This window comes from Cnephaeus nilssonii (assembly GCF_951640355.1).
Source record: "Cnephaeus nilssonii genome assembly, chromosome: 3".
In the NCBI taxonomy this organism is placed as follows: Eukaryota; Metazoa; Chordata; class Mammalia; order Chiroptera; family Vespertilionidae; genus Cnephaeus; species Cnephaeus nilssonii.
In genome coordinates, this window is record NC_137074.1 from 1,079,846 (window position 1) to 1,101,013 (window position 21,168).

General features: G+C 56.8%; 1 protein-coding gene across 11 annotated transcripts in view; it reads right to left on the reverse strand.

Annotated features, from left to right (window-relative positions):
- Positions 1-76: 76 nt before the first annotated feature.
- The window catches only part of SCAF4 (SR-related CTD associated factor 4), a 60,828-nt gene continuing 39,736 nt past the window's right edge, over positions 77-21,168 (reverse strand). For 7 of the 11 annotated variants that reach the window (XM_079766555.1, XM_079766560.1, XM_079766558.1 and 4 more), the window contains exons 15-20: positions 20,379-20,535; positions 19,406-19,563; positions 17,700-17,865; positions 17,530-17,616; positions 17,201-17,392; positions 77-3,000 (exon numbers count right to left, since the gene is read on the reverse strand). In XM_079766555.1, the coding sequence (XP_079622681.1) occupies positions 2,093-3,000; positions 17,201-17,392; positions 17,530-17,616; positions 17,700-17,865; positions 19,406-19,563; positions 20,379-20,535 (1,668 nt within the window). In that variant the 3' untranslated portion in view covers positions 77-2,092. The remainder of the gene's footprint in view (positions 3,001-17,200; positions 17,393-17,529; positions 17,617-17,699; positions 17,866-19,405; positions 19,564-20,378; positions 20,536-21,168) is intronic. The other 4 variants (XM_079766556.1, XM_079766563.1, XM_079766562.1 and 1 more) reach the window with 1 other exon arrangement.

The window sequence follows — 21,168 nt, forward strand, 5'->3', positions numbered from 1 at the left end:
TTCCTCTTCGGACGTGTAGTAGACACCCTGGACAACACTGCGCCTGGCGCCCTCTGCGGCTCAGGCCGGGCTCTCATCAGCTGGTCCTCACTTAGTGGCGTATTTCGTGAGAGCCCCGTGCTGACTGCTCACAGCTGGTCTCTGAGCAGAGCCTGGGCGTGGATCCGGGTCTCGTGTGCCGTCCTGGGCAGCTTTAGGGGAGGTCGGGACTTTCCTCGCTCACCAGTTAGCATTCGACGCAAGTACATTTACTGTGAAGCTGCGTCCTGTGGCCGAGAGCCTATAACTCAGTGAGCGGCATGTAACCACTGCCTTGGTTCCCACTGGGGTGATGCTACTGACCTGAGCATCGGGTGGCAACGCAGGCGGCACGGCCACGACGGGGCTGCACCTGCTTCTCGGTGCGAGTGCCGCGCCTGTGAGCACCAGCTGCTGCAGGAAACGCCCACCGAACTCGGGTTCGACCGGATGAGCCGTCTCAGTGGGACATTGTAAGATACGGCTGGCAGCAAACCCAGAAACGAGCTACCATTCTGAGTGACTATGTGCTGTACTTTAAAGAGGAGATCCTTCAGGAGGAAAAGATAATTCAAAAAAGGCAAGTTGTTTTCAAAGTTAAAGTAGGTGAACGACGTGCCCACAGTAAGGTCACACCCGCTCTCAGGCGGGGGCCAAACAGTCACAAATGCAGGTGGGGCTCCCACACGGACTCCCCGGGACCCAGGCCTCCCGTGGACATGCCACCCCCATTGGGACTTGGGGGAGGGCTGTCTTGTGCGCATCGGCTGGTCTCAAACTTCCAACTGGAAACAGGCTGCGAGGCCTTGAAGTCGGACCTAAGTAACCGATGTTCGTTTCTCCCCAGAGCAGCTGGTGAGGACGTGAGCTCAGAGGCCCACGTCAAGTCCAGAGCACGTTTAGAGCTCACGTCTGCAGGAGGACAGGACACGGCCAGGGCCCTCCCCCAGGGTCACCACGGCCTCGCTCAGGGCACCAGGCAGCCGGGCCAGCTCTGCCTGGAAGGGGCGGGAAGTTACCTGCTCAGCACGCCGACTGGGCCACTGTAAGCGTGACGAGAAGAGCATCCGGGCCGGAAACTCCGCCATCACGCAGGGCGGCTTCTGGCACTGGGCGGTCGACGGAGCTGCTGTGCACACGGGACAGGTCCTTCTGATGTGGCCTGCACGTCTCTACATGATCGCTCCTGGATGTCTCACCTGTTTCTCCTAATTAACCATTTTAACAGAAAAGCCCTTCACAGGTGGCAAACAGTTGAGTCCACCCCTGCCCAGACAGGAGTTCACAAAACCAATCAAGAAAGGCAATAGGCCAGCTCACAGGCAACCACAGGCTGCATCCAAGTCCTTAAACGTAAAACACACGTCCGTCTTTGTTTCAATCCCCCGGAAAGCATGGGATGATGGTAAGCGAACACTCGGCCTTTTAGTAAGGACACCGGGCAACCAGGGGGTGTGGACAACCGGCGGCGATGGCTCAACGGAAGTTCCCCCGGCAAAAGGTCTCCTTACAAATGAATCTGGGCAACATTTACCGCGAAGCCAATGGCAAAAAACCCCGAAAAAACGAAACCACAAACCTTGATTGAACCGCAAAACAAGCGTTAAACCACCACATGTGCCGTGTGCGTAAGAAGCTCACGTCTGAAGCATCACCATGAACTCCACCAACAGCCGGCTCAGGCCGGAGGGGCAGCCCAGCGCGGTGAGCGGCCTCGCCCCCGGGGCAGGGCACCAAGAACACACGTCACGCTTGTTACGAAAATAGAGTTTATTAAAAACATCCCTATTGCTGAGGAGCTTTCACGGTTAACCTTAAATTAAAAAAAAAAAAAATAGCACTTCTAATTACGATTTGTAAACTTTTTAAAGTCAAAACTTTAAAAAAGTTACAGCAAAAAGGGTAATATTTATTCATGTCTTCAGTATTTTTTGTTATTTTGTGGCTATTTTTAAATAGAAGGGAAGCAATCCAATTGCTTACAGCGCCCACCACTCCCGGGGGCGGCCGGCAGAGCCAGTATGATACAGCACATGTACACTGCGCCCAGCGTCCGTCCCGCACGGCCGGCCGGTTAGCGGGCCTCGGCGGCCGAGGGGTCCTTCTCGGGGGCTGCGGGTGAGGTAGCCTCTGCGGGCCGCTCTTCAGCAGGCGGGGCAGGCGCCGGCTCAGGCGCCCCCTTGGCGAGGTCCGGGGCTGGGTCTGTGTTCCCCGCCTGGGTCGGGGGAGGCTCGGCGGCCCTGTCGGCCCCCTCGGCCTTCTCCTTGGCCCGGGCCTCCTCCTTCTCTCTGCGGGACTCTCTATCCCTCGAATCTCTCTCTCGGTCGCGGTGCCCGCCAGCCCGCCGGCCTCTGTCCTCCGCGTCTCTGTGTCTGTCCCGCTCAGGGCTCCTCCGTCCCCACTCTCTCCTCTCCCGGCCGCTGTTCTCCCTCTCGTCGCCGCGGCTGCCGTAGCGGTCCCGCTCACTGTCCACCCGATTTCCGAAGGACCTCCTTCCAAACCTCTCTTGGTCTCTCCCTGAACTGAACTGCTGCCTGTTGTCATTCCTGAACGGCTGCGGCTGCTGCGTGGGGGGCGGCTGCTGGGCCGGCGGCGGCTGCTGGGGCTGCGTTGGCGGCGGCTGCTGCTGCTGCTGCTGCTGCTGCTGCTGTCTCCCGTCTCTGTCTTCAGGGCCCCCTGGGCCTGGCCCCGGGCCCCCGAGCCCCGGCATGCCCCCAGGCCGCACGAAGGGGCCATGCGGTGGGAAGGGGCCTTTCATTCCATGGGGCGGGGGCATCCCAAAGCCCCCTGGTCCGGGCGGCGGGCCGCGGTGCATCATGTGAGGCGGCATGGGCCGGGGCGGCATCAGGGGGAAGCGCTGTAAGTGAGGCGGAGGCATCCCGGGCGGGCGCTGCAGGGGGATCAGCCCGGGGCGGGCCCCGAGGAGACCGGTGGACGGGGCCTGGAGCCCAATCACAGGCCCAGGCGCAACTCCTTGAGATCCTGGAAGGCAAGGAGAGGGGGTGTCAGTGAGGAAGGAGAAGCCGCCTCCTGTGCAGCTCGAAGCAAAATAAAATCCCACCCACAGTCTTCAGATCTTGTGCCGTGTGCCAGTCCACCCGTCACCCAGGGTGAGGCCCGGCACCAACTGGGCATGTGGTCGGGAAGATGCCCGTGTATTAAACCACAGGCCGTGGCATACGGCACGCATCAGCCTCTGAGCAGAGGCCAGAATGAGCGGGACCAGGAAACGGATGCACCGACTCCCGGGAAGAGGGCTGGGCCTCGCTGAGGAGCGGCTGACCACTCCGACGACGCAGGGCGTCGGGAAAGCAATGAGCTGCATGCTGAGACGGAGACCGCACTTGCTCAAGACAACTGAGGCCCCCGGCGCCCCTTGGGGAGGGCCCCCCGGCCCCCAGGGAAGGCTAACACGCCTTCCTTTGACTTATTGCGCTGAGCGGAGTCCAGGGTGGTGAGCCCATGCGGCTGTGGACGCGGCTGCAGACCAAAGGCCACACGGCCGCGGAGCTGAGGCGCAGCCCCGGGAAGCAGTAACCGTGCGCTGCGCGGCCCAGAAGCCACTGAGGACCGCGCCGCTCGTCCTCCAGAGGCGGCGGGACCCAGTGCTCATGCCTTTGAAAGGGACAGACTAGCCCTGGCTGGTGTGGCTCAGTGGATGGAGCGTCCGCCTGCGGACTGAAGGGTCCCGGGTTGCAGGCTTGATCCCCAGTGGGGGGCGTGCAGGAGGCAGCCAATCAGTGATTCTCTCTCATCACTGATGTTTCTCTCCCCCCACCCCCGCCTTTCTTCCTCCCTGAAATCAATACAAACGTATTTTTTAAAAAAGAAAAAGAAAGGGGCAGACTTGCCGGCTTACGTTCCATTTACGTGAGGACGGTCTTGCTCCCGTTTGGGGTCACACAAGGTAAGAAGTATTTCTGTTTGGGCTCACACTTAAGTAACAGAAAGGCACTGTCATCTCGCTTTCAATTTACTTCCCTGCAAATCTAGACACGACGAGGCAGGTACTGTGCCGGCAGAGTGACCGTCGGGGACACGCCGGTGACTGTCCGAGGTGGTTCACGCACGAGCCGCAGAGGCCTCGTCCGGTGCCGGTGTCCATGGGACACTGACCCGAGGCCGGCGCCGCCCCCACGCGCGCTCTCAGCACCGCCCACATCCTGCCGCTGTGCGTGCATCTCCACTCCCTCCGCTCCTTTAACGGACACGCGCAAGCCCGGCGGCCCCAGGTCTCCTGTGAGTCCTCAGCACAAACACGACCGGAGTGTCCGCTCGTTTCGCTCCTCAGAGCGCGTGGCCATTGCCCGCGGGCCTCGGCGGCAGTGCCTGTGGCCGCCCGCCCGGCGCTGTGATCCTGAGGCAGACGCCCTCCCGCTTGCTGGAGACGGATGCTGGTGAGCGGGAACGTGCGAGGGGGCCTGGACAGGGCCTAGAATGCGGGTCAGACCTGCCTCTTGCTGAGCCCGGACAGCCTGACACCGGGGAGCGCCCGCCTGGCCGGAGTCCGCGCCGGGACGCTGTTCCACACGCGGTGCCGACCGCCGACAGGGACCCCGACAGGGACCCCGACGCACAGCAAGCACCGCGCTCATTCCCGTCGCTAAGTCACTCCGCAAACCAGCTCCCTTCCCACAGCCTCCCTCTAGGCGGCTGAGGGAGCCAGAGCGTCTGCAGGCGCACGAGGCCCCAGCAATTTAAGGCCACTCGAGAGTGGCAGGGGTTCAAGGCCCTCTATCACCAGAGAACTGGGTTCCGGCGAGTCTGAGAGGAAACAGTGACTGACCTCCTCCTCCTGACCCCCGAGAAATGAGCCGTGATTCTCCACGTCCTTTGAACCGTGGCTGAGGGTGCCCGCAGATTCACCTCCCAGCTCACTTACACTCAGACGGAAGCCACCCACACAGCACAGCAGGCCTGACAAAGAGCGTTTCCTCCTCGCCTCGCCCGCACGGGGGCTGTGCACTGGGATCGTGGACTTCCTCCTAGCCCACAGACTCCTGAGAGAACATTCCCACAGTCCCCCATGTTGGTCTCCAGGCCACAGAAAAGGCTAAACCGAGAACTTCTTTCCTCGTCTGACTGTCGTGTGCAGTGGCCGTGTGTTGCTTTCACAGCAGGAGCCGTATTTCATTCAAAAATGGATCAGGGGGTGTCGGCCCTTGGTAGGCATGCCGGCTGAATCTCCCGTGTTTTCACTGGGAAGCTGACATACATCACCCGCACCAATGGGACGGAGTGCGTGTCCAGCTAAAGGGCGTTCACAGCACGAATGCGTTTCACCTGGACACGTGCACAGCCCCACTGACCAGTGTCCTTGAGGCACAAGCTCATTCACATGTGCATCGAGCCCCCGCTCAGGAACCGTTCCGTGTGCTGGGCACAGGGAGAAACACGCATGACTTTTCCCTTCAGAAAGCAGGACGCAGCGCAGGGAAGACAGAGGGTGACAACGGACCTGCGGCGGCGGGAGGGCATCGGCCGGGGTCTGCGGCCTCGGGAAGGACAGCAGGCCGCACGCAGGGACAGAGCTGGAGTCAGCGAGGCAGCTGTGTCTGATGAGAAAGAAGGTGCGATGTGCTGCACACGCGGCAAGGACGAAGGTGAGCTCGATGACCCGCGACTCTGAAAGGGCACGGTGACGGTGAGCAGGTGCGGGGCGGGCAGGAGCTCGGAGAAGTCTGCGCAGGGAGGACCCTATGCTCACTTGGGAAGGGTCTTCTAGAAGGAGTTCCAGGTGAGCAGGTGGGAGGGGACGGAGGGCAGGCCCACGGGCCTGGGAGACTCGGGCACAGCTCTGCGGGGACCTAGGGAGGAGCCACTCCTCATGAGACAGGTGACGGGGCCACACAGAGCCCGAGGGCCTGCGACCCGGGGGACGGCTGGAGACGGATTCCTGTGCGAACCTAGAGCTCGAAGGGAAGTCACCCCAGAAACAGGGACCGAAAGGGAGGCGTCAGCCCCGAGGAGACTGCCCTTGCTGGCCTAAGAAACACACGGCCGCTGACCCAGAGTAACCCCGACTCCACTGGCATTTCCCACAGGAGCCGGACCGGCGGGTTCAGGGTCAAACGTCCAGGTGAGAGGTCACTGCTGTCCAAGCAGAGACGGGCAGAGTGACTGAAGCAAGCGGCGTGTCCCAGGGCCAGCGGCCGGCGGGGACCTGGAGACCTCGGCAGAGTGCAAACCGGGTGACAGGTGTGCGCGTGGGTCCGAGGGCGTGGTCAGGGAGGCAGCACCGTCCTAGGGTTCCCATTGGACACTCGGGGGGACCCCAGCATCCTTCCAGAGGACGCACATTCAAGTGGGATCTTTAAAGAAAAGCCAGGTTTGGCTCTTGCAAGGGGGAGGGAGTGGGAGGACGGGCAGCAGAGCAGCCGGAGGGCAGTGGGAAGGGCAGGGCGGCCTGTTGGTGGCCGGTGACCATACCCTCCCTCCACGGCCCCCAGGAGTCCTGGCTCCTCGTTACAAAGAACGGCATCACCTCCAGGTGCTCGTCTGACCGCCTCGGAGCCACCTTCAGGCCTCCAGTCCCCCACGCCTTCCAGCTCTCCGTACCTGCCGGAGCGCCGTCTCCCTCCCCGCGTTGGCCTACCTGCCACTCTCCTCCCGAAGCTCCGCCTGCGCGAGGCTGGGGCCGCCTGCCCGCCCCTGCTGACGGGCCCTGGTGTAAGCGTGTACCCACACCCGCAGGCGCCCCTTAGTCCCGGCCAGCAGCCCCATTCTCCTCACTCATTCTCACGCCACACGAATCCACTTCACGGTCCACACTTGCACTGCGCAGCTATGGCCCTTTTGTTGCCCAAATGGAAGGTTTGTGATGGCCCTGCATCGCTCAAGTCTGCCAGCGCCACTAACCACCTGCATCTGCTCACTGTGTCTGTGTCACATTTTGGTGACCTTGCGATATTTTAAACCTCCTCATGATTAATCCTGGGGACCTGTGACCCTTGATGTTACTATTATAATTGTTTTGGAGCATCCAAATAGCGCCCATTAGGAGAGTGAACAGCCCTAAGCTGGTTTGGCTCAGTAGACAGAGTGTCGGTCTGCGGACTGAAGGGTCCCAGGTTCGATTCCCAGTTAGGGGATATGCCCAGGTTGCGGGTTCCATCCCCAGTGGGGGCATGCAGGTGGCAGCTGATCCATGATTCTCTCTCATCATTGAGGTTTCTCTCTTCCCCCTCTCCCTTCCTGTCTGAAACCAATAAAAATACATTTAAAAAAAACAGACTGAACATAACCCACACCTGTTGTGTTCTGGCTGCTCCACCGACCGGCTCCTGCCTCTCCCCCCTCCTCAGGCCTCCCTCGTCCCCGAGACCCAACCATCACCAACTGCTGCCCACGAACAGCCCTTAGCGGCCTCCGGAGCGCGAGGGGAAGGGAAGAGTGGCACATCTCAGAAGAGAAACAGGTCAACGTTGCGAGGAAAGCGCATCAGCGCTGAGGTGGCCGTGAGCTGGGCTCCGGCGGCGAACAGGCACGCTGTGCAGGCAGAGGGCACGGCTCGAGGGCACCAAGGGGAGAAGTGAGGCAGCCACTGCCCGGTGCCCGGCGGGAGTGTTGTGGACAGAGGGCCACGCCAGCCCAGCACGCCCTGCCCCAAGCCCAGCCCGGCCTGGCCCGGCTCGCGCTCTCGGCACGGCGGTGGAGGCTGCGAGGCGAGGAGGCTGCAGGGAGAAGGTGCCGCTGGCGGGGCTGGGCCAGGGGTTAAGGGTTAAGGAAAGGAGCCGCCTCCGTAAGAGAGGGCAGGCGAAGCCGCAGGTGCGGGTGGAGAGGCTGCGCGGGTCGCCCAGGAGACCCGCTAGGCGTGAAGGAAGCAGATGCCACTGCAGATGGAACCGCCTCACACCGCAAGATGCCACCCGTGACAGAGCGTCACGGCTGAGTCCCTGCCGGAATGCAAAGGTCAAAGGGCAGGCTGACCTGGCGGGGCCCCAGCAGCTGTGACGTGGAGTTGAAGCCGATGCCCACCTACCACCTGGACCCCGGGCCCTCAGGCTCCCTCACCAGCAGGACACACGGCGGACAGCTCGCCTGCTCCCGCCTCGGGCCTCCTGCTCAGGAGGGAGACGCCTTTCCGAAGGCTCTGGCTCACCGACGCGCCTGGTCCCGGCTCGGAGGGCGTCCAGGGTACGGCCGCTCTCCCGCCCGCTAACATCCGACCTGCAGCCACGGCTCAGGAGTAATTCCACTCTCAACACTCTTACTCCTCACGAGGCGCACTTTGTAGGACTCCAGCTGCCACAGGCGGGACTCCTGCGATGGATCTGGGCAAGGTCAACGGAAAGCCTTCTGGGAAGGACTCCCGCTGCAGGTGCCGTAGGAACGTGCGCGATGCCCGGGACAGGCAAACAGCAGCATCACGGGGCTCGGAGGAAGGTGACCCAGCCCTCAGGATGACCGTGAGGGGCCAAGACCTCAGTGAGACGTGACTGCAGCGTGGGGGGACAGTGAGAGAGGGACCCAGAATCCGAAGTGGAGCCGGAGCCCGGACTGACCGCTGCACGCACGACGGGACGGAGCAGCAGCAAAGAAAGGGCGTCCGAGATGGACGGACGCCAGCGGAGGCGCCGAGAAGACAGTCGGTGGCAGCAAAGGACTCGGGGTGCTCCTTCAGCTCAGCTGAGGCAACAGCGCAAGGGTTTCAGGAGAAACGGGTCAACTGATGAGGCACACTCCCCTGTCGTCCTAAGAAACTGCCACGGGGCCAGCTGCCATACCTCCGAGGCGAGACCCTCCCCCAGCCCGACCACGGCTCCCTGCAGCCGCAGAGCGGCGCTGCTGGACAGACGGCGATGCCCGGCCCTACAGGGCGTGTGCGTTCCTGCGGACAGAAAGCTGCGCTCAGGAGCCCACAGCAGTGTGGACGCCCTTCCCCCAGGGCGCCCTCTGCTGCGCTGTGGTGTCTGCCACCAAACCCACAGCATCTCCGGGCACCCAGCTTCCCGGTTATTACCAAGTCACATTCCGTTCTAGGGACACCCGCCTTCTGTCCCAGCTGGTTTATCATTAAAAACACAGACTACAGGAAAAGACTTTACCCCCACCGACCCCCTGCACCGTCCCCATCACCGCCCACCGGGGGCATGCAGGTGCTCTAAAGGGCACGCCCTCTGCTCACACCCGAGTCCCACCCTCTCCCCAAGCGAGGCCACCAACCCGCAAGGGTTTCTCCCTCGTGCACCAAACTGTCCCTCCCGGGTTTTCCGGTCACACAGACTAAGTCCACCACCTCTCAGACAGAAAACCAAACCAACTCCCTGGCTTTGCTTCTCCTCTCAGCCACGCCCGTCTACTAGTCCCATGTAGCCAGTCCCGTGCACAGAAAACCTCAGGTGTCCCCACCACCGCACGCGTCTCCCCATCCCGCGCTCCCCTGGCCTCGCTGTCACTGGGCGCTGGGACCAGCACTCCAGGGGACCCATTCCGGTCGCCCACACGCATTCCGCTGAACACAGCTGTCAAGTCACCCTTTGGCCCGAGAGCGGAGCTCTCCCTCCGACCCAGGAGCCCTCTGCTTGGTCCCAGAGCACCACCCGCCCTGGCCCCTCGCCCACGGCCGAGCCCGGGTCCTGCCTGGACAGACACCGCGGGGCAGGTTAACACGTGGGTGTGGGAGGACGCCGCCTCCAACCCGAGCTCTGCCCAAGAGCTGTGACTGGGGACAGGCCCCTTCTCTGTATGCCTCGGTTTCCCCATCTGTAAAGTGGGACCACTGGTCTCCTGCACGCCTCCAACCCGAGCTCTGCCCAAGAGCTGTGACTGGGGACAGGCCCCTTCTCTGTATGCCTCGGTTTCCCCATCTGTAAAGTGGGACCACTGGTCTCCTGCACGGGGGGAGGGGGGGGGGGTAAGGCTCACATGGCTGATCGGCACACGCTCCTGGCGAGTTCCCAGCATGCACGTACCCGTTAGTGCTCAGGGTCCAACTGCGCGGTGCTGGCTCCCCGCCCCAGCACCTCCCTCCTCAGTGCCCTGCAGGCAGGGCCGTGCTGACACGGGATCACAGGGTTCCCGCGGCATGTGCCCGGGCACCAAAGTCGGAACCCCGGCCCTGTAACCTGCTACCCCCGACACCCACAGCTCCTCCGTCCCTGCCGCTCCCCGGAGCGGCAACGACACCCCACCAGCTCCTCAGCCAGGACCTCGGTGACTCCTTTCTCCCGCGCCCGTATTTCCGTTACAAGCAATTCTAAGGCCCCATCAAGATAAATTCAGAACCCAACACCCACTGCCTCACGCACCCCAGGGAGTCCCCACCTCTTGGACTACAGCGCATTCAAACCACCTCTTCCACGCTCCCCACTCGTCCGCCTGTTTTCCACGTGAAGCCATGGGAACCCTTACGTCAATGGGATGACGACCCTCGTTCAAACCCTAGACTTCCCACAGCCAGGTCCTCGGCCACTTTCCTCAACTCATGGCCCCCCCCCCCCCCGCGGCCCCTCAGACGAGCCGTTCCTTCTCACCAGGCGGGGGCCCCTCCGCTGTTCCTCTACCCGACACCCTTCGTGCTCCGCAGGCCGTCCCTGTCACCCTGTGGACACAGCGCATCCCAGGGGACACTCCCGCCCTGAAGGGCCCCCAGCTTCACGCCCCACACCTCCAGGCGAAGGGACTGACTGACTTGTCACCCACGTCCCTCGGGGACCACGGGCTCCAGGGAGGCAGGCCGGGCGGGCTCCCGACAGGAGCTGAAGGCACGCGCTGGGGCGCACTGGGCGGTGGCGGAGGCAACGACCCAGCTCGAGGAGAAGCCACCCGAGGGCCAGGCCTCCCCCACGGCCCCTGGCTGGGCCCCGGCCGCCCTACCTGTGCTGAGTGGATCCAACAGAAAGGCACCGTGGCGTTTTGCACGAACCTCACACAAAATTTCCCGCTCCCAGGGGAACATCCCCTCCCCCCCGCTCTCCCCCCGCGGCCCGGAGACCCCAGGTGGGGCTGTGTATTCATCGATGTTCTTCACTCCGTACTTCAGGAGACGGAAACAGTACAACCCACATGGCGCCTACTCTTGCCTGGATTCACCAATCAATATGTTTAAGGCGGCATTACTTTGCCTCCCAGGCATTTCCTACAGAAGGCACAGCGAGAACAAGGAGCTAAGTTGTAAAGCATTAAAGCACGTTTAGATTACACAGTCCTCGGGTTATGTCGGACCCGACGTACGTCGTTTCCTGGTTACGTCGCCATCTCCATTTATTAAAAAAAAAGTTCCGTCATTTCGACGTCTGTACATACGTGCTTAATGTTTTTTATTATTTATTTACCACAAGTGAAGGTCAGGAATTGTTCTCTCTCTTTTACATTGTTTTTACTGTGTCACTTCATTGCTGCTGTGTCTGTGCTCCATGTGAGTGACGTAGGTGCTTATGTAGGTGGGTTACAACTTACAGCGAAAATCGCGTTATGTCGCCCTAACCGGTTTGGTTCAGTGGATAGAGCGTCGGCCTGGGGACTGAAGGGTCCCGGGTTCGATTCTGGTCAAGGGCATGTACCGTAGTTGCGGGCACATCCCCAGTGGGGGGTGTGCAGGAGGCAGCTGATCGATGTTTCTCTCTCATCGATGTTTCTAACTCTCTATCCCTCTCCCTTCCTCTCTGTAAAAAATCAGTAAAATATATTTTTAAAAAAAAGAAAAGAAAATCGCATTACGTCGCCGTAGGAATGGATCTCCAACGTAACCCAAGGACCTACTGTATATGAGATTATTATTTAGATCGTGCTTAGAATGTTGGATTTTTAAGAGAAATTTCAGTTTTCAACAATTATAATGTGGTATACTGAGATCTATTTTTAGCAGAAGGTACACTTTGATAAAATCTAATGCATGAGAAGCAGAATGTCAAATAAAGAGAAATCAGAGACTATTATCACTTTAAAATGACTTGGTTTTTGTACAAAATAATGTGCGCTCGGTTTTGTCCGATCATTTCCCCATTTACTCTGTCGCTTCCTGGAATTCCAGTTCATATAGTGCAGTCATCGCTGTTTAGCCACGATCACAGCTGTGACTTCAATTTAGGAGCTGCGCTACCAGAACCAAGAAGTCTGAAGTGTAGGGTGGGGGTGGGGGCAATGGTAAGATATGTACACATATAATACCTTAATAAAAAAAGAAGTCTGAAGTACAGTTCCCCTACCACTGAAGGAGACCACTGTCACTGTTAGCGGCAGAACAAGTCTTACCTGAAGTTCTTCATAGCAACACCTGTCTAACCAAACCACCCAGCCCCGAGCGCCTGCCCCTCCCCCTTCCTCAGGCCCCAGGCCTGTTCCAGAGGTGAACGTGGGGGCGCAGGGCACATGCAGGCAATCAGGCCACGTGAGGGGCAGCTTCTCAGTGTTTGCACAAGACCCCCCCCCCCCTGGTTTGTTTTGTTTGAAGTGCTTCACCTTATGAGAAAATGCAGTGTATTCGTGCATAAATCCCTGTCCAGGCCACAGCCGGGTGGAGTACCTGCTGTTAACTACCTGTGAGAACGTTCACACTGCAGTACCTGCTGTTAACTACCTGTGAGGACGTTCACACTGCAGTACCTGCTGTTAACTACCTGTGAGGACGTTCACACTGCAGTACCTGCTGTTAACTACCTGTGAGGACGTTCACACTGCGTGCACTTCCCACCTCCCGCCGACAGAGTAACGTGCTGCGTCCTTCAAAAGCTCCCAAAGGAAAGCCGCTCTCTAGGATCCCAACGGGCTTTTGTTGGTACCAAACCCAACACCTGGCAGGTCCTCTAGCTTACAATTTAACAGAACCAAACATCACAACAAAATTCGCAAGAGTCAATAGTAAAATGCAAAAATTATATTTAGAAAATTCAATGTTATCATTAAAAAGACTTTCTGGGATCGTCGTCCTCACTTCCTTCAAAAGTTACTTACACTAGCACATTGGTGCTCTAATGCTCTGATTTAAATGTTAAAAACTAGTAACTATAAAAAAGTTCTGGGCACAGAAATCCAAGTAAAATCACTACAAATCAAATACCAATTTTAAAGTTAGCTACAGAAGTCAGTGGTAGAGTTATTTACCTTCGAGGCAGTTGTAAGCAGTATAATAGGCTGCGATAAAGCAAAGCCAGCTGTTCAATGTAACAATCCGCAGACCAACGCTGCCCACATGACTCCGTGTCCGCACGGGAAACAGCAGCCCTGTGCGCAGTGCGCCCGGCGAGGCCCGCGAGCCTGACCGATCGGGCCGCGGGCTGCAGCCGCCCGCTCTGCCCCCTGCTTTAAGCCTGAGGTAACGAAACGATGGGCGAGTAGGACGCAGTCCCACAAATACCCAATTCTTAGGTGTCAGGGCCACCACCGCCACAGCAGGGGAACGAAGCGGGGGAGACTCTCTGTATGTTAATCATTAAATGCACTTGGTAAGAGGCTTTCATTTTCCACAAAAGGAATGAGTCCACCTTAGAGTAATTTTTCCTTGAAAAGACCTTTTAGATATATTGGTAACAGTAGAGATATGTAACACAAACAAACATTTTTTTTTGCATATTTTTATTGTTTGGAACACCATAGTAGCCCACATTTCACATTTACAGTGAACGTTTTAATGAGATGTGCTGTACACAATGTTGTAGACACAGGTCATACAGAGCAAACATTGGCACTTACACAGCCAAGAGGATGACTCCATTGCCACCCTCCTTCCCATCCCCCTGCCGGCCAGCACGCCAGGCTTGGCCCGGCGCTCACTGACCAGCTGTTCTAGCTGCCAGGAACCGTGAGGACTGAGAATGAATTTCTTTCCGTCAGTCATAATGAATTATTGTATTACTGTGGACCAAATACTTTTATATTTCCAGATTGTCAGTTACTAAAACATTCAGACTCTTAAAAGATGGGAGGTTCAGTTCTCCACCATGTGGCCCTGTGGGCACCCCCCACCCCCCAAAGCAGGCAGCCACGGTCCCAAACCAACACCACGCGTAAGTCTGATGATCAGAATCCTTCAAGTCAAACCACCCGTAAAGCACACCACTGCCTCCCGCCAGTCCACCAGGCCCAGCACAGACCGGGGGAGACCTGTTGACCATGTGCCTGGCCCTGCTGCTTACAAGTACTGCTGCGCTGCTTCTGAAACTAAGATCCTGTTAGTTACGTCTCTCAATGACACATTCACCGTCACTGTAGAACGACGTGAGCGTCATTACTGGGAAGAATACGAGGATCAGCTGTGCTACAACCCCCCCCCCACACACACACACACACTTCCTCCGTGAGCCAGCTGCCCGACGGCAACGCTGTGCGCGGGCACTGGCATCTGGCCTAGTCCACCTGCAATCACCTGAGGCAACGAGACAAGACACATGCCCATCCCCCCAAAAGTGTGTTCCCTCCGTCTGCTAGAAAGGCAGCCGTTACAGTCACAGGGAAGAGGAAGACTTCGGGCTGCTCAGTATTGCCCCCGCCCCACCCCCCCCCCCCCCGCCCGTGTTAGTGGTTTTACGTACATTCGCCCCGTCATCACAGCACGCGGCAAGTCGCTTTTATCGTCCTTTTCCTGCAGGAACGAAAGTCAGCACCCCGACTTATCCTGGGCTACGTCTCTGGCCCAGCACCTACTTCTGTCCATTCCCACGAAGGAACGGGAGCGCACAGAAGACCGCGCAGCACCCGGAGTTCCGCGTCCACCTTCGGGCAAGACCAGCCGTGCCCGCCGCGGCCCCGCACCCGCGGACCTGCCTGCCTCTAGCACAGGGCGGCGTGGGCTAGTCGTTAGGGGAACTCCCCCTCGCTACACAGACTTTACCAAGTCCCATTCTCTGGAAGGTCACCCTCATGGGACGTCTTTTGGAGCCTTCGTCGCAGGGACATGGAAGGCTTTCCTTCTGATTGAAACTGCATTTTAGTAAAAACTACTTATTTTAACAAGTTTTCATTTTTATGTCAAATGTTAACCTTTCCAGATTTGGAATCGTCTTCAATGTCTAAACCAGGCGTCCTCAAACTACGGCCCGCGGGCCACACGCGGCTGTTTTTGCCGTTTTGTTTTTTTACTTCAAAATAAGATATGTGCAGTGTGCATAGGAATCTGTTCATAGTTTTTTTTAAACTATAGTCCGGCCCTCCAGCGGTCTGAGGGACAGTGAACTGGCCCCTGTTTAAAAAGTTTGAGGACCCCTGGTCAAAACTGTGTTTTAAAAGTTACAAGAATCACATGGGTCAAGTGCAAGCAGCAAGGCACTGAAGACCGCCCCCCCCCCCCCCCCCCCCCCCCGCTGATGTGACCAAGGTCCCTCTCTCAGAGCTTCCGTTCCAGTGGGGATGCGAGGGAGGAGGGGAGAATGAACAGAGGGACATCCAGACAGGTATGACCGGTAACAATAAACCCTAAGAAATTTGTTTTTCTAGCAATGCTTAGCTTACCAAGTTTATTTTTCAAGTGCACCAACTTTTGATCTGTGTTTTGTCTCACATGTTGGATGCAGAGTTTAAATTACACATTTTAGTAGCGATAAGAAAAAAAGGGTTGAATCTTTTTTTTTTTAAATCCTCGTTGAGGGTATTTTCCCGTTGATTTTTAGGGAGTGGGAGAGAGAGGGAAAGACAGAAATATCGATGTGAGAGAAGCCTGCAATCAAGGTACATGCCCCAGACTGGAATCGAACCCGGGACCCGTTGGTCCACAGGCTGATGCCCTCCTCTGAGCCAAACCGCCGGCAAGAGCAGAATCTTCACGACCTGACGTGAGGCCAGAGGCAGGCCCCTGAGGCTCCAAGGGCGTTGGGAAGTGGTGGGTGTCAGACTCGGGAGAGAGTGGCATCTTCTCGCTTAGTCAGTGACCTCCTGAAGCCCAGAAGGAAGGTGTGAATGCACACCTGCTTCTGCAAATGGCCTCAGGTGCCTAGAACATTCCATCTCATACGGAATTCACAACAGGAGAGTGGGGGGCAAGGAAGGGTTGATGGGAAAAGTCTATCCAACTCAGGTTCTGTGGTTCTTGTGAGCCATCTTATCACAAACATGAAAACAGACAGACAGACAGACAGAACTGAGAGGCACAGATGTTAATTTCCCAGCTGCCAGTCCGACGTTCCTCCTATCATATGGCTTCCAGGGCACAGGCCTCGTGGGCAATCCCCTCCTTAAACCAGTGCTTTGCCACCACGATGATGACTACTGCTACGTTATCTGCGACACGTTTTGATCCCACCTCCTCTCTCACTATTGCTGAGCCTGTGTGCTAGGGAAACCAAAGTCAAGTTTATCATCAGCCAAAACCCAGTCTGGGAGAGGCCAGAGGAGAGCGAGCCATTGAAAAGAAAGTGATTTTAATTAAAGTGTACCACAGGCACCAAGTACAAGTTCCCAGCAGGCTGACAGGTGCAGGTGCAAAGGAAAAGCCCTGCAGCGCAAACCGTCCTGCTGCCCCACCCGCCAGAGGGCCAGTGCGCCCCCTCCTAAAGGCGGAGATGGACGCAAACGTGCAGGCCCCCCCCCCCCCCGAGAACACAGGGCTCGCGGGCTGGACCCGGAGGACGGAGTGGCCGCCCCTTGGGAGAGTCGGGTTAATTGTACTTGGCAGGACCACCGCCAGGGCAGCAGCGTCTTCCTTAGAAGACGGCCAGTCTGACAAGGACACGACGTGCCCACCTGTAACTCGAGGAAGCCAGCCAAGGCCTCCCGGCTGGGCAGTGTGACCCTCCTCCTCCTCCAGGGGTCCCGCTGTCAGCGAGCCCCGAGGACGTGGCAGGAGGGAACGGAGGGGCCTGCCACGCGGGCAGCAGAGCACTTACTGCCCCGCATCGAAGACATCCTCTTAGCTAGCCCACAAAGGAGGACACCAGGCCCAGGGTTTAAAGACACAAAGACTGGTCCAGACCGGGGAAACCTGCGCTGTCAGAGAAACGTTCTCTTGTAAAGCTAGGACACCGGGGGTTATGCCAGTCTTGGACGTTTACCAAGTCCTCTTCCCAGAGATCAATCACTCCGATACCAGAGTAAGAGGTGGAGCCCCAAACGTCCGTTCAGGACAGACAGACACAGTTCCCCACGGAGGCTGTCTCCGGACGACTCGGTGAAGACCAGAGCACACCCTCACTTAAGAGGAGGCTCCTCCTCCAAGCGAACAGCCTCAGAGGTTTTACCAAAATTACCCGTTTAAAAACCACAAAAAACAACGGGAGAGGAATGAAAACGGATGATAGGAAAAGGCACTTACCCAGAAGTGAGACGGGCTGGGTGACCGGAGGGGTGGGCAGACTCGCGGGCGCGGCGGGCGGTGCGGCAGAGCCATACATTTTCACACTGTCACCAGACTCGGCGTTTCCTCTAGCCCCCGATACCACTGTTGGAATGGGATTTCCAATAGGTAAGTCTTTTGTAGGGTCTTCACTTATACCAGCGATAGTAGCTAAGGAATACAATCACATCAACATGTGAAGCTGAGTAACTAATTCTCTCCCGGCCACACTCTAGACCTAGTACTAACCCGTTCGCCCTCCGCTCCCGCCTCCACGGAGAACTGAACACCAAGGAAAACATGCTTACAGTTTGGGATGCTTATTGGCGGAGTGTGCGGAGGAGGAATGGACACTGGCGGAGTTATAGGAGGTGGGGGTCCGGGAGGAAGGAAACCTAGGACGAGAAAAACAGTCACTTACGCTGCATCACTTCATCTCAGACTCAAAAACAACGTCTTCGCAAACAACGTGGTGTACCTGGTGGTAAATGCATTGGGTTGAATCCTGGGCGTAGAAAGGGTGGAGGAGGAGGCGGCGGAGGAACGCCAGGACCGAAGCCCGGCGGCGGAATTCCCAGAGGCGGCGTGAAAGTGGGCGGCTGGAGCGCACCGACCACAGGAGGCCCCGGCTGATGGGGGGGGACCTGGAGCGGAAGGAAGAAAAATGAAGCCACACATCTAGCCATTCTCCCACCGACAGTGAGCAGAGACAGCGGAAGTATCTTGTTGGAAAAACAGACGTTTCCAAATCTGTTCTTCCTCTGTGAGTAACTTAGAAAACAGGTGGCAATCTGCACCTGCCCCAAGGACAGAAACCCAGTGTGCGCTCTGCTTTATGACCGCAGATCCACACGGCCTCCCAGCGCCGGCTGGCGACCCGGCAGCATCTGCCCCACTCAAATGAGGTCCCATGACCCGCCAGGAAGTGTGAGACTATAACCTAAGAAAGGCCACCCCACTGATCCACAGGGTCTGACCGCAGTCAAACTGCTGGGCCAGCTCTCGGACCTGAGCAAGCGCCCACTCTCTAGACCTCAGTTTATTTACCTGTGAAATGGAAAAGTGCCAACCTCAATCATCATGGGGATTAAAGAGTTATAATGCATGTTAAGTGCTAGTGCCTGGCACTTAATAAACACCCAACAAATAAATATTTGCTATTGTTTAAAAAAAAGTATGAACGATTTTAACAAACGAGTCAGGTTTCTTAAATGAATGCTTATTGACTCTTATTTAAAATGGACACTGAAGGGCATACCTAAAAGGTCGACTACCGAGCGACCACTTAGGAAGTCCCTTTATAAACTGTCACAGCTACAGCAAGAGGCGAGGAACCCCACTTTTGTTAGTGCGGATTTACCTGGGGGCTCAATGTAAGAAACAGAGAAAGGAAGGTACTGAAAGACAAGAAAAATCTAGCAGGTAATATGGAAACCGTGGGTCAACTACTGATAATTTAACCCAAAAGGTTTTTGACTGAGATGAGGTCACAGGAAGCCTGCCGAGCATTGGACACGCCCTTTAACCCCAAGCCAGTCCCACAGAGCGAGGCCAGCGGCAGAGCCAGGAGAGGGCACCTGCAGATTTACACAGGAAGGGTGCTTGGGGCTCGGCTACTGCCCACGGCCAACGGGGTTGGGATTGAAGCTCTGATCTACCAGAACCCAGCCCTTCTCTGAAGTAACAGGACAGCAAAGACTCTCTAAGAATATACCTTCATGTTAAATGGCACTCAGTTTATGTTTTAAAAAATTCATGATAGCACCACCCAAACCAAAGATTTAGAAACATCTTTCCCTTGAAACAGCTGCTTGTCGGGTATGAATCCAGCTCTCTCAGAGCCTAAGTCCATGAAGAACAAAGATCTGATATGAAAATAAGGTAACAGTAAAAAGAGTAGAAGAAACGAACAGGTTTGCATCTCAGGTCTGACACATCCTAGTGTAAGATATTCTGCAATCTAGACAGATGTAAGGCAATATGAATGCATCCTGGTTTCATGAACATTACTTAAAAATGTGTTACAGAGCTTATAAGCAACAGGTTGGACATATCAAAATATGACAAATTCACCCACGTTTACGACTCAGGTCTTGGACTAGGACTGTAGACATACAGCTACGTAAGGCCTGGAAAGGCGTATTTCAGAAATGTGCGAGCTGAAAGAACGCCCGAGGCTCTCACCTGTGGGGGAGGTACTGTGATGGGTGCGGGCACGGGAATGGGAGGGACAGGCACAGGCAAAGGCTTGGGTACGGGTGACACTGGTTCTGCATGGGAGCTTTCTGCCCCTCCGTTCTGAGCAACTTCGTTCTCATGCTTCTTGGTAATTCCTTTCCACTCTGCGGGAATCAAAGAAATTTAACAATAGCAGCTTACCATGTTAGGTTAAAACTTTAAATCCAGAAGTGATTTTTGAAATGCTGATTATAATAAAAATAAAAACACCCAGTGGTCTAATTATTAAGGAACTGCCCATGCTAACCTTACAAATAGTATTTAAATGAGCAGCTGCACAAAGCAAGTGCTCACTGTGTGCCAGGCACTGCATGCACACACACACTAGCAGGCTAATGCTCAGCTCCGCCTGCAAGCAGTTCTGCTACGATGTCTCCCACATTACGGGAAAACAAAGACAACCTGTCCCAGGGCCCGTACGAAGCAAGCGGCAGAGCTGCCGTTCCCTGACACATCTGGCCTCGTCTATGTTCTTGTTTGGACAAAGCAACGGGGAGGGAGGAGCCTCCCAGAATGCCGGGCACACAGCAGACCCCGGTCCCCGTGGCCCCCGACACGGCTGTGAGTGTAAGTGAAGGCATCGTGCACCGTGCAGGGAGGAGGGGCCTGGGAGCAGTCAGCCGGCACCGACCGCCTCCGGTGGCCCTCCAGCCACAGCTCCCGCTGCACACTCCCCCACCGCCCACTCCCCGTGCCACGCCAGCCTGTGCTCCTCGCTCCCCCTGCATCAGCTCTGGTCCCTCTCCAGGCCATGCCCAGAGCTGCTGCCACTTTCCCTGCAATCCCACTTTCAGTCTGGCATCTCTAATAGTCCTGACCACAGACAACGGCACCTCCTTGCCATACACACTTACTTCCCACGACTTCTCTGGACACTCACACATTTTCAAAGAAATTACGCCAGCCAGCGCTGCGTTACCTGGGTTAAGCGTGTCGCTGTCCAACATGCCTCCTTCACAAAAGCTCTCCAGCTCCTCAGGCTTGACTTTGTCCCAAGGAACGTAAGTCACCCCCAGCTCCACGTCCCAGTACTGCTTATAGTCGGCCTTGATGCCTTTGTTTAAGGCCCAGGCAATCTGTTTCACCATTCATTAAAGAGAGAGAGAGAGAAAGGGAGAAAGAGAACAGCCTAAGTTTCGAGAGTTCAGTTCCCGCCATTCTACTCACTCAGACTTGGGCAGCTGGACTCGCTGTCCTGGGCCTTATCTGCCGCCAGGAAATCGGTGCCCCTTTGTCTCACTCTGTCTTACAATGGGAATTTAACTGGCACCACCTCCTTACCCACTTCCTCCAAGCACCCCCTAACCCAGTCAGCATAAAACTTAGAGAAAAGACAAATGTTTATCAGGGCAATTGCCAGCTTCCCTGGAAGACCCAGCACAGACAGAGCCATTCTGCGGCCCCACCCGGGGCAGGGTGATGACCCAGGAAACACTGCCGTGGCCCTCGGGGAAGAAGACCCATCATCTCCATCTTTTCCCCGGGCTTCGCTGAATATTCCCCATAGTGAATTCCAAGATGAAATGACAAACTTTAAATCCAAAATTTTTGAAACAACAAGATAAAATATTTTACTAAATATTATATTTAAGCCAGCCAGTGTTGCTCAGTGGTTGAGCGTCGACCTATGAACCAGGAGATCATGGTTCGATTCCCGGTCAGGGCACATGCCCGGATTGTGGGCTCGATCCACAATCAGTGGGGGGCGT